The 13,779-nt window shown below is 39.9% G+C and overlaps 3 protein-coding genes across 12 annotated transcripts in view; 1 reads left to right on the top strand and 2 right to left on the bottom strand.

Annotated features, from left to right (window-relative positions):
- The window catches only part of LOC137826729 (uncharacterized), an 80,255-nt gene extending 75,478 nt beyond the window's left edge, over nucleotides 1–4,777 (top strand). For all 9 annotated transcript variants that reach the window (XM_068632832.1, XM_068632833.1, XM_068632835.1 and 6 more), the window contains one exon: nucleotides 4,459–4,777. The gene's annotated coding sequence lies outside the window, so the exon portion shown is untranslated. The remainder of the gene's footprint in view (nucleotides 1–4,458) is intronic.
- LOC137823640 (uncharacterized) lies at nucleotides 955–2,909 on the bottom strand. Its single transcript, XM_068628856.1, has 3 exons — nucleotides 2,675–2,909; nucleotides 1,809–2,034; nucleotides 955–1,534 (listed from the first exon to the last, which is right to left on the bottom strand). The coding sequence occupies exons 1-3, from the start codon at nucleotides 2,907–2,909 to the stop codon at nucleotides 955–957; spliced, it is 1,041 nt and encodes a 346-aa protein (XP_068484957.1).
- A 1,225-nt stretch (nucleotides 4,778–6,002) lies between the features above and the next one.
- Nucleotides 6,003–13,779, bottom strand: LOC137824385 (uncharacterized). Of its 2 annotated transcripts, none has more exons than XM_068630021.1 (7): nucleotides 13,679–13,747; nucleotides 13,390–13,526; nucleotides 13,189–13,274; nucleotides 9,064–9,231; nucleotides 7,146–7,256; nucleotides 6,726–6,792; nucleotides 6,003–6,565 (listed from the first exon to the last, which is right to left on the bottom strand). In XM_068630021.1, exons 2-7 carry the CDS (start codon nucleotides 13,517–13,519, stop codon nucleotides 6,285–6,287), a joined length of 843 nt encoding a protein of 280 aa, XP_068486122.1. In that variant the 5' UTR covers nucleotides 13,520–13,526; nucleotides 13,679–13,747; the 3' UTR covers nucleotides 6,003–6,284. The 2 variants fall into 2 exon arrangements, with proteins under 2 accessions (XP_068486122.1, XP_068486121.1); XM_068630020.1 differs by having other exon boundaries at nucleotides 6,149–6,565; nucleotides 13,668–13,779.

The raw sequence follows: 13,779 nt of genomic DNA, 5'->3' as shown, positions 1-13,779 counted from the left end.
AACATCGCAAGTGCCGGCCCACCGAACGCCCACTTGCTCGATTAACATCGCAAGTGCCGGCCCACCGAACGCCCACTTGCTCGAATAACATCGCAAGTGTCGGTATGCCGATCACCCACATTTCACGTGCTCGAATCCAACATTCGCTAATAGTGGCCGATCACCCACATTTCACGCGCTCGAATCCAACATTCGCTAATAATGGCCGATCGCCCACCCTTCACGCGCACGAACCCAACATTCGTTAATAGTGGCCGGTCGCCCTTATTTTACTTGCTCGAATTTTAACATTCGCAATTTATGGCCGATCGCCCATATCTTAATTGCTCGAATCTAACATTCGCAATTTATGGCCGATCGCCCATATCTTAATTGCTCGAATCTAACATTCGCAATTTTATGGCCGATCGCCCTTATCTTAATTGTTCGAATTTAACATTCGCAATTTTATGGCCGATCGCCCTTATTTTACTTGCTCGAATTTTAACATTCGCAATTTTATGGCCGATCGCCCTTATCTTAATTGCTCGAATTTTAACATTCGCAATTTTATGGTCGATCGCCCTTATCTTAATTGCTCGAATTTTAACATTCGCAATTTTATGGCCGATCGCCCTTATCTTAATTGCTCAAATTTAACATTCCCAATTTTATGGCCGATCGCCCATATTTTGATTGCTCGAAATTAACATTCCCAATTTTATGGCCGGTCGCCCTCATTTTACTTGCTAGAATTTAACAAAAATTTATGGCTGGCGCCCGAACGAATGGCTGGCCGACTGTTCAAAACTTCTCAAATTTCATGCCAAACTCTGATAAAAGAAAAGATGGACGATGTGTTGATAAAAATGAAAAAAGCACCGGGCGATACATCAAAAACAAAATAAGAAGGCCACGCCCCAGCCTCGGAAGATGCTAAAAAAGGAAAAGGCCACAACCCGACCAAAGGCAAACCTAATCCTGAATATTAATGCATCCATCCTCCTCAGCCTCGACCTCCTTACCCCGAACCTCAGCCTCCCCCTCCTCGGTCGCAGCCGGTTCAGTTTCTTGAGCAGTTAAGGCGGCCACTTCAGCACTTGGCATCAATCGACCCTGGTAGACCTCACAGTCAAGGTCAAACTCACCAGTGGTCGGCGGTCCGCCATAAAGCACGTGCGCTTGACGCACGGCCCTTTCAAAGCACTGTTTCAGCAATTCCTCGGCCTCTTCATAGTTTTCATCAAGCTCGGCCTCGGCTTGCTCCTTGGCATGTTGAAGGGCGGCCATCTCAGTGGTCGAGGCAGAGAGCTGCTTATCTCTCTCCTCGACCAGCTCCTTCAATTTGGCAATTTCAGCAGCCGCCCTCAACCTCTCGGCCTCCAGCTGCCGCTTCGCCTCGGCCGCCTCCTTGTACGCCAACTCCTTCTCGGCCGCCTCCGTAGCAATCAGGGCCGATAGGGTGGTGTTGGCAGCCAAAGATTGCTCCAAGTCATGGTTGGCCTCGGACAGCTTGTGCTCCAAGGCCGACACCTCCTCGGCCAACAAGCCCACTCTGAAAGAGGACGACCGAGCGGCACATCAATTCAAAACCACTCTTTAGGAGGTCCGAGGGGGAGACGTCTTGAAGGGAGTCTCGGGCCTCATCTGGAATAGCGACGCGAACTCTTCGAGAAAATCGATACCCACCCCCCAAGAGGTCGAAAGGGGTGGGCGCTGCCCGAGCGTCGACTTCCGATGGCCCGGCTGCCCCGCGCACCAAAGGACCGGGCGAGCTTGTCACTGCCTCGGCTGTCACTCGCCGAGAAGGAGGGGGCGTCGGCATTGACCCGGGTGATCGAGTGGTGGTGGCAATGTTGCTAACGTCCCTCGGACGTTTCTTGGACCTGTGGGAGGGGCCGACCGGCCCCTTGGACTTATGAGAGGAACCAGCCGCCCCTGTATCGCTTGGCGGAGGGATCACCTCTAAACTCCGACGGCCCTTGCGTTCGGCCGCTTTTTGGCGGTGCTTGTCAAGTACACTAACGGCCGCCGGTCGTTCGTTAACCATGATTTCTGCAAAACAAAATTAATAAACAAGTTAGATCACACGCAAGTTAAAAGAGACCGACCGCCCTAGACAAGCCTAAACACATACCCCTCACGGCCGCCCATCGCGCAGACTTGGTATACGCGCCGATCAGCCCCCAGCATGGAAGCTTCCTCGGTAAGGCGTCAAAAAGGGCAAGAACCCCCAACTCGTCCTCACCCTCGGTCGGCCTCGGCCACTCCTTGAAATCACAGGGATTCTAAGTCCAGTATAGGGGGAACCTCGACCGACCGGCTGAGTCAAAAAAGAAGGGGGTCGCCTCGGGACGAATGACGACCTTCACAAACCTCTCTTTGAAACGTTTATACGAGAGGGCGAAGGAGTCAAACAACACCAAACCCGGCCGCCCGGCCAAAGAATGCCAAGCAGCCTTTTAGGCGGGGTGAGACTTATAATAAGAAAGGAAACAAGAGGGGGAGGGATGAAGGCGCATAACATCACACAACAGGCGGAAGGCCTGAAGGGACGCCCAGGTATTCGGGTGAACCTGGGTAGGAGCCACGTTAAGCGTCCGAAGGACGCCCATCGTAAACTCATCGAAAGGGAGAGAAACATAAAGGTCTTTGAAAAAACAGGCATACATATAAAAAAATGGGGGACCAACACCTGGCCGCCCCAAACACACGCTTTCGGCCACCCCACAAGGCAAGACGTCGAAGTAACTCGAGTACTCTTCCGCCTTTAAGACCGGATGACGGGCCAAGAACTTGGCCACAGACAACTCGGTCCCATAGAGGGACGAGATCTCGACCACTCGAGGATCCACCCAGCTAAGATCCTCCAAAGGAATAGCTGCCAGGGGAGAGCCCGACCGACCAACAACATCAGCCGGGATATCCATCAGAAGAGAATCTGATCAATCAATAGCGTTGGCCGAGACATCCCCCCTTACAACCTCTACCCGGGGCGACACCTCGGCCACCCCAACCGAGGTAGGCTCGGCAGAGGAGGGGGAAGAAGAAGAAAAAGAGGAAGAGGAAGATGACGACGACTTTTCAAAACGGGGAGGGCGACCGAGAGAAGGGGAAGAATGGTCGGACGAAGAAGACGTTGGCCGAGACACGGTCGACATCACTAACCTTGTAAATAAATGGACGAGACCGAACCTAGTAAGAATGGGCGAGAAGTCGCTCGGATCTCAGCAATGGGCGAATGATCACTCGGCTGCCAAGAAAAAACTCACGAATGCAAATGAGGGACCTCGACGCTGGTAGACCCCTATTTATAGGGCCCATGGGCCTCGGAATGCGAAACGTCAAACCAATCTCCACCGTTAGATCTTGTAGATCTAACGGCCCACGAACTCCCCCGCCCAAAAAACCCCTCATCAATGCACGTCATGTCGCGCCGCCTGAAGTCACGTCACGCCGCCTAGTCATGTCGTACCTCGAGAAATGAAACGCCCGCGCGACCAAGGGAGACCGACCGACTCCCATCATCAAAGACTCATCGGACATATCTGGCACATCTGCCCTTGAGCCTGGGGAGCAAGTGTACCGGTACCGGGCGAGACTGGGACCCACCTGGCTGCCCGATGCCCAGTCAACCTGCCCGAGTGACCGAAGGCTGAGACCCCGTTGAGGACTTGGCCGAAAGACCAAGGGTCCGAGACCTTTTGTAGACTTGGCCGAGAGACCGAGACCGTCGAAGACTCAGCCAAGACGGCCGAAGGCCACGAGTGCTTGGCCGATGGCCGAACCCCATTACAATTAACGCTCAAACCAAGATCAGTGAAGCTAATCCATCACCAGGAATTAGGTAATGCAACCCTAAGCGGTATCCACCTCGATAAACGGGCCCAACAAGGTAGGCCCACTAGAATAATATAAATAGCACGCATTTCAAGGAGTAAGGGATGTCATTATTACTGTTCACCTACCTGAGAGCTAACCACCTGCTTTACTGACTTGAGCGTCGGAGTGCCTTCGCAGGTACCCCCACCATCCGGTGTTCACCCGACGACCGAGTCCCGAGTGCCGAAGGATAAGCAGGAGGACGAGAAGAATCCCAGTTTGTCACCCAGTCATCTGCCCGACCGAAGGAAGGAGAAGAAGACTTCAATAGTTCTCTAGGTCCCATCTTCCTAGCAGGAACATATATAAAACACTCCAAATTGAAGTTAAAATCAGTGATTAAATAAAACAGAATAAAAACCATTAGCTGCATAATAAAACTGACAATATTCAGAACCTTTGATAATGCTTACAAGATATCCTTTCATAATTATTTACACTAAGGGACTGCATAAAACAACCCCATCATCATGTCACATCAGAAGGGTTGAATATAATTGTCATTTTGTCATTGCATGTCCTTGTATTGGCTTACTTTATTTGAAACAAATTAGTTAAACTTGAAGATATATATAACTGTGCCTTTATTTCTTTTAGGTTAACTGGGATTTGTTCATTGCAATAAGAGGTGGAGGGAAAAATGATGGTAACTGTATTGTGTACAAGTATTATGAACAAAAGTTTATGTCTCTGTTTTTTCTTCTTAAGTGATTCAATTATGAATAAGATGGACCTACATGGCCATCTGTTGTGTGTGATGAAGTTAGATATGTTCTGTATGTATGTGAGTTGCTGAAGTTAAATACTCTGAAGATTCAACTTCGTAACAATGTCATCTCTGCCACCCCTCCTTTTCAAAAAAGTGTGTTTGATTTGAGACTTAATAAATTTTATGTTCATCCATTATTTACTGTTATTTGGAGTTCAGTCCCTTATCTTCTTTTTTTTATTAATTATTTTTGTATCAACAAGAATATTAGAGCTTGTATAGTTTACCTAGGCTTCATGAATTCACAAAACATACTTAACTTCTCATTAGACAGCCACCAACGCAACCGCAAAAGCCACCATTATTTCATTTATTATTTTCTACACCTTGACTAGGAGATATTTGCTCAAAAATTCCTCACAATTTTGTTACCACTTCTTTTCTTTTAGAAAGGAAGACAATAATATTTTTTATTTTCTTTCGGGACATTAATTTTTTATTAAAAATACATTTGAATCAAATATAAAATTACATACAGTTTAATTTGAACATAAAAAAATTTAAACCAAATCAAATTAAACCACAACAAATCAGTTTGGTTTGATTTGGATTAGTTTTACAATTTTATTAAATATTTTTTTATTAGTAGAATTTGTTTACACATAACAATTTTATTTTTTTATTAATAAAGGAATCAAAATAAAATATAAAGACATAAGAGATGTTTATGTTTTTACAACAAAGAAAAAATAAAGAACAAATGTGGTTATATTACATTTATACATTATAGCTTAAATATTAGTTAACTCTTGGATCAATGTTGCGAATTTGGCAAGTATATCAAATCATACAACAAGTTAAATTTAAAATCTGAGTATAGTTTTCCCAACATATTAAAGTATTTTTTTGTTGTCTTAACATTTTCCTTCAAATACTTTACTTTAATATTGTGTATGAAAGTGACTTGAATCATGAAACATAATTTGAAATTAAATCAAGTTTCTCTTAATTCCTTTTGCTCCTTGACGCATAAAATGGTATGACAATTTTGTAGAAAAAATTTACGTCTCTAAAAGTAGTTTCTCTTGGATCCCCTTGAATATTATGATTTGTGCAATAATAGAACTACAAAAGGAGTCATAAACAACACAAAATTGTTTGCAGAAAAGAAAAATACGGTTGTTGTGTGTTTTGGTTCGTAAAAGTAATATAAAGGAAGAAAAGAAGAAACAAACAAATACCTGAATTGGAATCAAGAAATATGTTTGCTACGTAGTTATGGCGAAACTGCGACTGTAAAACATCGTTATGTAATTACTTGGTGAAGGAGAAAAGAAATCGTGTATGACCATCAGTATCATTTAATAATAGCCACCAGTACATGTTGATTTTATAGAAAATACACGACATCCATCAGATGACCTCCATCATATGCACCAACTAGATACTGTCATTAGATGATTCACCAGATGAAGAAAAAATAGACAACAAACTCATGCTGCTGATTGAACAGGGCATATCCTTTTTTGTACCTAGATGGAAGAAAAATAAGCTATTAAATGAGAATAACACTGAAAATGATCCAACACAAACTTCTATCATTTGCAACAAGGGCAAAAAAAATTTCAACTGTTCCATATTATGTGATGACCAAGAAGAATAATCTATTACACAAAATGCCATGAAGCATGAAAACTTGGAAACAAAGTGAGGCTCATGCAGGTGCAGCACTCAAGTTTTGACCACTAGATTTGCTTTTGCGGCCCCAAACAGGAGTGGTCTCAATAAGTTGATGAGGCACAAGTCGTCTCTCCCGCTTAGTTAGTTTCTTGAAGTTGTGAACTCTCAGCCTAGCTATATCAGCCTCTTCTTCCGCAGTTATCTCTCTCACTACAATTGTTAGCCTGCATTCTGGTCTCATTATGAGTCCTGATCTTCCTTTGGCATGGTAGGCAAGTCTCTTTTTGAAATATCCCTTTCCTACAAATGCTTCCGCTGTAAGAAACAACAAACGGGATAATCAGAGATAGAACAATTAAGCCTTGAATCACTAGTTGAGGTCAGCTATATAGATTAAACAATGTTGCCATGTTCTATTGTAATTCATGTAACAAAACGACTTCACTTCTAATAATTTTGAACTTCAAAATATTACCTACTAGGAGACGTTCTGGATCTAACCCGTGATTGTGAGAGGCATTTGCTCGGGCTGAATGAATAACCTACAATGTGTAGGATTTTAAAACAAATGCTACCAATTTTGCTTTACCATATAGAAGGTAATAGAATATAACCTTTCTCTCCACTCAAAATGAACATAACTCGAATCCAAATAATCATAAATTGTTGTGTTAAATGCAGACAAAAATGCATGGAAGAGCGAGGATACTTTAGAATTTATATTGGTGTTATGATTGGGAAAGTTGTAAAATGGCCAGGAAATGGGGCAAAGATATTGAGAAAAAATATCACTAAAATCTGATGCATTCAAAGAGGAACTTTGAAAGCAATTAAAATTATAGATTTTGCAATCTTGTCAAATAAGGTGACAGTAAAAGACAACTGGTGTTACTACCTGATAAACAGTTTTTGCTGCTCGTTTTATCGTCAATTCCAACTGCATCAATGCATCTTTAACAAGCATACCACGAACCAGAGCAGCAACTAAGTTGACCTTCTTTGGACTCTAAAATACCATAGAAGACAGGGTATGTAAAAAGTGTAATCAGTCAGACATGAACCAGACCCTTAAACAATCCATTTAGTTTACACATCAAGCCAAGGTATTCCAATAGCTTAAAAAATATGTTCTAACTTGTCCGCAAAAATTGATAACAGAGAAGATTCTTTAAAAAAAACTATGCAAGGGCACCACATAAATCAAATAAAGCATTATAACTTTTTAATACTCCTATTATAGCTATGTTGAATATACTTGTAAAATGATACACTGATACTTGTTTATATTGTCAAATCAATGGTTTTCTTTGAGCCTGCATTAGTGCTTGCTAGAAAACCAAACGCACAAATGTGTGGGAACATTAAAGGTTAGAAATGGAGAAATAAAACAATATAGTAGATACAGTAAAAGAAAGATTGGTAAGTAGAACTAGGATGGGGAACTAAGAAACTTGGGGGCAAAATGGAATATAATTATTTGAATGTTATATAGAGACACGTTCAACCTTAATATTTTTATTTATCTAACAGATTAGGATCATTTGGACACCCATGGGGGCAAATGTCCATAGATTTAGCTCCTCTAAAGTGAGAGGAATTCAATTCAGCACAAACAATTGCTGATTAAAATATTGAAAGTTGAGATTGCAATTAACTTCAGAATTTGTTACTGTTGGAATCGCTCCTAACTTGCCTAAGTTACAACCTCATTGGGGATTGCCTAAATTGTAACCTCAAAGGAGACATGACTAAAGTAGAGTATACGATGCAAACATTGATTTATAAGTCATTTTTATGAGCTTGAGTTAAACTTATACCCAAAGATTAGAAATTAGACATGTACTTGATTGATTTTGTCACAACAGTTATAACTACACTTTATTGGCTTGGTTTTGCTACCTAAATGATGATGGCTTAGTCTCACATTGTTTAGTGATATGACTAAAGTACAGTACACAAGTGGAGTGGGTCCAAACCTTGATTTACAAGCCAGTTTTATAAAATTAGGTTAGACTTATACCCAAAGTTAGGAGTTACACGTGCACTTGACTTTGTCAAAACACTCAACTGTTGATTGTTCAATCAACAGTTATAAGTGTACTTTATTAGCTTGGTTGTAGAAGTACAAAGAATTGTTTAAAAGTATGTCATTTGGGTTTACATATTCACCTCTTTTTCATCATTATTATGCCATATATATAGCAGTTCTGAAATGATATCAAAGATGTAAAGATGGTGCAGTTCTTGCGTTTGGCAGTGGCAGTTGCACTTGGAAAGATGAAACTAGTCCAGTAACAGAGTACAGCAAATTAATTTACTTTCTCCACTCTCGAAATGGTTTTAAAGGAAAAAATAACAGTTTCCATAATAGCATGCAGTTGAATTAGTTTAATTCTTAAAATAAAATTTATTTCTTTTTTAAAAATATTTTTTGCCTTGTCAATAGCACCTCGTGGAGTGGTGCAATCACAGAACAGCATTGTGGAGCAGCGAGAGAATGCTACAAATTGAATAGTGAAATTTCTAAATACATTCATCACATGCATTATACTAAATGAATAAAGTACAATCTGTTTCACTTTTTAAGTAATTAAAAGACTTCTTCTTCAATGTTGCCATGTCTGGTATATTAAATGTTTACAAGTTTTCATATTGTACTTTTCACCACTTAAAATTGGAATCATTTCATTCAAAATTCATTGAATATATACTTGTTCAGGTCTACCAAACATCCTCTTGATGAAGGAAAACCAACTGCTGCATATAAGAAAACCAAAAGCAAACAATCATGAACAGTGATATGCATCTCAAACCTGCTTTATTCCCTTTAATATTGCTTGAACTTTTTCTGGCTTAGTAACAGCTTTCTGCTTCTGGTCTTCACCTTTTGAACTACCCAAAGATGAAACTGGGACTAAAGGTGACAAAACAGGTGTTTCCTCAGATGAATTTGCCAGCAATGGAGTGGTGCTTGAAATTCCCTGAGACGGATATAATCAAGTAATAAAATAAAAAAGATGAGGTTAAGAAGAGGGTATGATCAGGGTAGCAAAGCACCAACAATCATAGAGAGACATAAAATTATGAATTTTATAACACTAGCTCAGTAACCCCCGAGGTTTTAGTTTGATGAGTTGGGAAATATTAAATATGAACAAACCTGTTTATTAAAATCTCCAAACATAATTGAGTATGATCACAAAGTCTAAGAAAGTGTTTGCACAATTTAGCGAGCAGCAACAAGAATTGTTGTGAAGGTGATTTTGTTTTGACGTAAAAAAGAAATTCATAAAGAAAAAAAAAGTGCTATACAAATATAGGAGGATAAGATATCCCTGACAAGACAACTAATTAAAGAAAAAATGAAAAAGAACCAACAAAACAGAAATTAAGACTAACAGCATCCAACCCACTTAAAAAACCATGTATCTAGTACAAAAGAGAAGCCAAAAAAACTTATTCTTTAGCAAAACATTCGGGTGGCCAACCTCAAAAACATTATTCTTTCCCAAATCCTTTTCTTACAACTTTGTCAACTATTGCGGCAGCTATGTGGTTGCAGACTCCTGTGCCTCTGGAAGGGTCGAGGATCACATTCTCTGAACTGTAATAGTTGAATTGAAACACTAACATATTCTAAGAGAGATTGTATGTCTTGAGTTTAGCTATGATTCAGATTACCAAAAGTTAAATTCCTAGATTATATAATAATCCTGAAGAAAACAAAAAATATAGAGTGATTCTGTTAAGAGGGAATATTATAGAGGCATGGAAAGACCTCAATGACAGAGAAGCCAACCCAAATATCTTGCCCAAATGTTTTGGGAAAGAATAAGGTTTTTGTGTCTCGTGTTTGCAGACTCCTGTACTAACTTACCCAAAACCATTTGCTTTCCATCTTATCTTTTTTTGTTGACTTGAGCCAACTAATCCAAAAAAATTTAGATATTATGTGAAAACTCAAAAATGGTTTGTAAGTAACACACCTCCTCATGGAAGCCCTTTGGGAGTTTGAAGTGTTGATAATGCACAAATGCCCATCCAACGTTGTGCTTAAATTTAACTTAAGCCTAGTGAACTGCCAGACAGGATTGAACTTTTCACTTGGCCATAATACGATATCCCAAAGGCTATTCTATCAGGTAAAGGCTAGTGAACAAATTCATATCTAACCTTTACCAACTTAACACATAGTCTTCAATCCACCCATACCAGACCAGAACAATTCTAGTATAATTTACTTCTAAAGTCAAAGCAGCAGGAAAGATGTTAGAGGGGAATGCTCAACAATTTAAACTGAAAGATGGAATTCAACCACCTAAAGATTATAAGCTCCTTTCAAATTACCCAGATGTTTAGAAACCTAATGAATAAACGGATCCAAAGAGGAAAAGCTTTTGGATTTTGTCATAAAGGATACCCAAGTTAAACCAAACTCCATTGAGAGATTTGATTAGCAACCATAGAAGCAAGGGATTTGCGCTCATCATTTAACACTAAAATGCCAGCCAAACTGCTTTTCTTAACTAATATTTTCGTTTTGCATGACCTCACATGATTGGGTTGTGTAGCTGTGGGTAACTGTACATGGCTGCATGGCATGGCATCTTTTCTGTTATTTTCTTTTTCTTCTCTCTGTAACAAGCTTTCTTTTCTGTTAATTCCTCCTATTTCCAAGATTTTCTCTTATGTTGCGCAGCAGCAAGAACATCAACTAATGGGTAATACTTTTGTTGTTGCTATTACCAAAAACAATGTTGTTAACTCCTCTTCTCCCTCTCTTCACTGCACTCACTATGCACGGTCAGGACATACTGAGAATATTTGCTACTGGAAACATGGTTTCCCCTCCACTAATGACAACAAAGGGACATGTATTTCCTCCACTAAGACCAATAAGATCAGAACGGATTGTGGGAGAACGGGACATATTGTAGAAGTTTGTTACCAGAAACAGTTTTCCTCCAGAACAAAAGTCTTAAAATGCAAAGAATCTCATGTGAACAACACTGTGGCTGGTTATATTGGGGCCACTGAATCTGATCACCAGCAAACTTCAGACTCAAGATTTTCATTTCACTCCTCAGCAGTATCAAGCCTTGATGTCTTTAATACAATAGTCCACTCAAGGCAAATCAGCTCCTTCTTCCCACATTAACCAAATTGGTTCAATCACTTCTCCCTCCACAGAACCTTCTTCTTCCTCAAATACTGGTTCTGCCTTCAATCCTGTTCATTCACATTAAGTCACTTCTTGGATCCTTGACCCTGATGCTACTCACCATGTATCCTCTTCACTTTCTAATTTTCTTACATATACACTTATTAATCCCATTGATGTGAAATTTCCCACAGGTCCACATGTTCATGCCACTCATTCTAGAACTGTCAAATTTAATGACTCCTTTTACTTAAGTAATGTTTTATATATTCCGGATTTCACTTTCAATTTAATTTGGATATCTAAATTGGTTACCTCTCTTGATTGTCAACTCATTTTCTATTCAAATTCTTGTGTTATCCAGGATATGAAAACCAAATAGAAGATTGGTATACTTGATGTGAATGATAATCTTTACACCATGACTACTGCTCTTGCCCACCCCTCTTCCCTGTCATCTGTCATGTTCATCCACAATGTCATGTTCAGCCTATCGATTTCTGGGATATTGGCATGGGTCACTTGTCATATGATAGATTGAAAACTATGCAGCAACTTTATCCTTGTATTTCCAGTGACCAACATTTTACATATAATACCTGTCATCATGCTAAACAGAAGAAACTTCCATTCAGTTTAAGTGATTCTTATACATCTCATCCTTTTGATTTAATTCAGATTAATATATGGTAACCATGTTCCAAAGTTTCTCTGCATGGTCACAAGTATTTCCTCACTATTGTAGATTATCAAAGCCATTTTAAATGGACTTTTTTAATGGCTAACAAGGCTGAAACTCGTGCTTATATTAAGAATTTTGTTCATCATATTGAAACACAATTTGAAAAACATGTTAAGGTTATTCAAAAAGACCCTGAACAAAATGGAATTGTAGAGCAAAAACACCAACATCTTTTAAATGTTACACAGGCTCTTCTTTTTTCAATCGGATTTGCCTCCTTCTTTTTGGTGTTTTGCTCTCTTAATGCTGCATATCTTCAATTGCATTCCCACTCCATACTTGCAACATATTTCACCTTTTGAAAAATTGTGTGGCAAACCATGCGATATTACTTCACTTAATGTTTTTTAATACATTTCTTACATCAGTTCCCCCCATAAAGCTCATAGAGGTCAATCCTTGCATTTTCCTTGGTTGCGATGTTGTCTACAAGAGTATTTTTAATCTCTTTTATGAGTAGCTTTATTAACTTTCAATCAGATGAATCTTTAGCCTGAATATAACCTCTCTGAAGGAGACTGAAAACATTGAGAATCCGCTATTCAGTTCCAAGAGACAACCATTGCAATTATTTAGTATACACTAGTTACCTTCAACTGGGTTACTATTATTACTACATACATCATTGCTGGAAGCATAAAATTCATCATAGTACATGAAAATGCTCTCCCTGCCCAGTTCCCACTATTATAGTGGAGAGGTGAAGAAGGTGTCTTAGCATCCATTAATTTTAAAGTTTGATAGAATTAATTTTGACAAAAATTATCTTTAAATGGCACTCGTGATTTGAATGTCTGTCCAAAGAACCCCAAACACCCCATTTGACACTCTTGTTTCCCTTTATCTCTCCTTTCACAACATCACCATCACATGTCCCACTTCTCTCTCCCTCTCAGGGTATAAACACCCCAAATGGACGCCCGCAAGACTTTTTCCAAACCATAAATTTTAGTGCCGAAATGATTTAACAAGTCATTCAAAACAAACCCTTAGTTTTACTATACCAGTGATCAAGCGATCAAAACAGAATTTTACCTGATGTTGGAAACAGAGAAAAATGGGTCTTGAGAAACAGGGCAAAGTTGGTGTCGTTCTTGTCCACGCTCTCCCCCCTACCTGACCTATAATACCAAAGCAAGGTTTACCCTAACGAACCCCTTAAAAGCCATAACTTTCACAGAACTAAGGCCACAAAAGTGAAAACACGAAAAACGGGCAATAGAGAAAAGTCTTAACCTTGTGAAAGAGAAGAGGCTAAGCGAGAAATTACAAGGCTTGGAGCTGAAGGATTGGCATGGTGGTGATCCACTACTCGCTTGTGAATGTGACGAAGGAAGGGCAAAATGTGCCTCTGCCACTGCACCATCTTTGGTCTGTGAATGGAACAGAGATAGTGTAGTTAGATACTCAATTAAGAAAAAGAATGCACTGGTTCTGGTGTTTGTGCAGAGATAAAAAATGATGTTGGTAAGAGGGGAAAAAGCGAGAAGATGAACAACGTAAATGGACCATACCAAGGCAATACCTTCGACTGTGTTGTGTTCGTTGTTCAGAGCTAGGGCTACTCGAGCGTGCACATGCCTGTGTTGTTCTTTTTTTTTTCTAAACTACAATTTTGGCACATTA

The sequence above is a fragment of the Phaseolus vulgaris genome, chromosome 8, assembly GCF_000499845.2.
Source record: "Phaseolus vulgaris cultivar G19833 chromosome 8, P. vulgaris v2.0, whole genome shotgun sequence".
In the NCBI taxonomy this organism is placed as follows: Eukaryota; Viridiplantae; Streptophyta; class Magnoliopsida; order Fabales; family Fabaceae; genus Phaseolus; species Phaseolus vulgaris.
The sequence above is the reverse complement of the archived record's forward strand: the minus strand, read 5'-3'. Positions and strand labels throughout refer to the sequence as shown.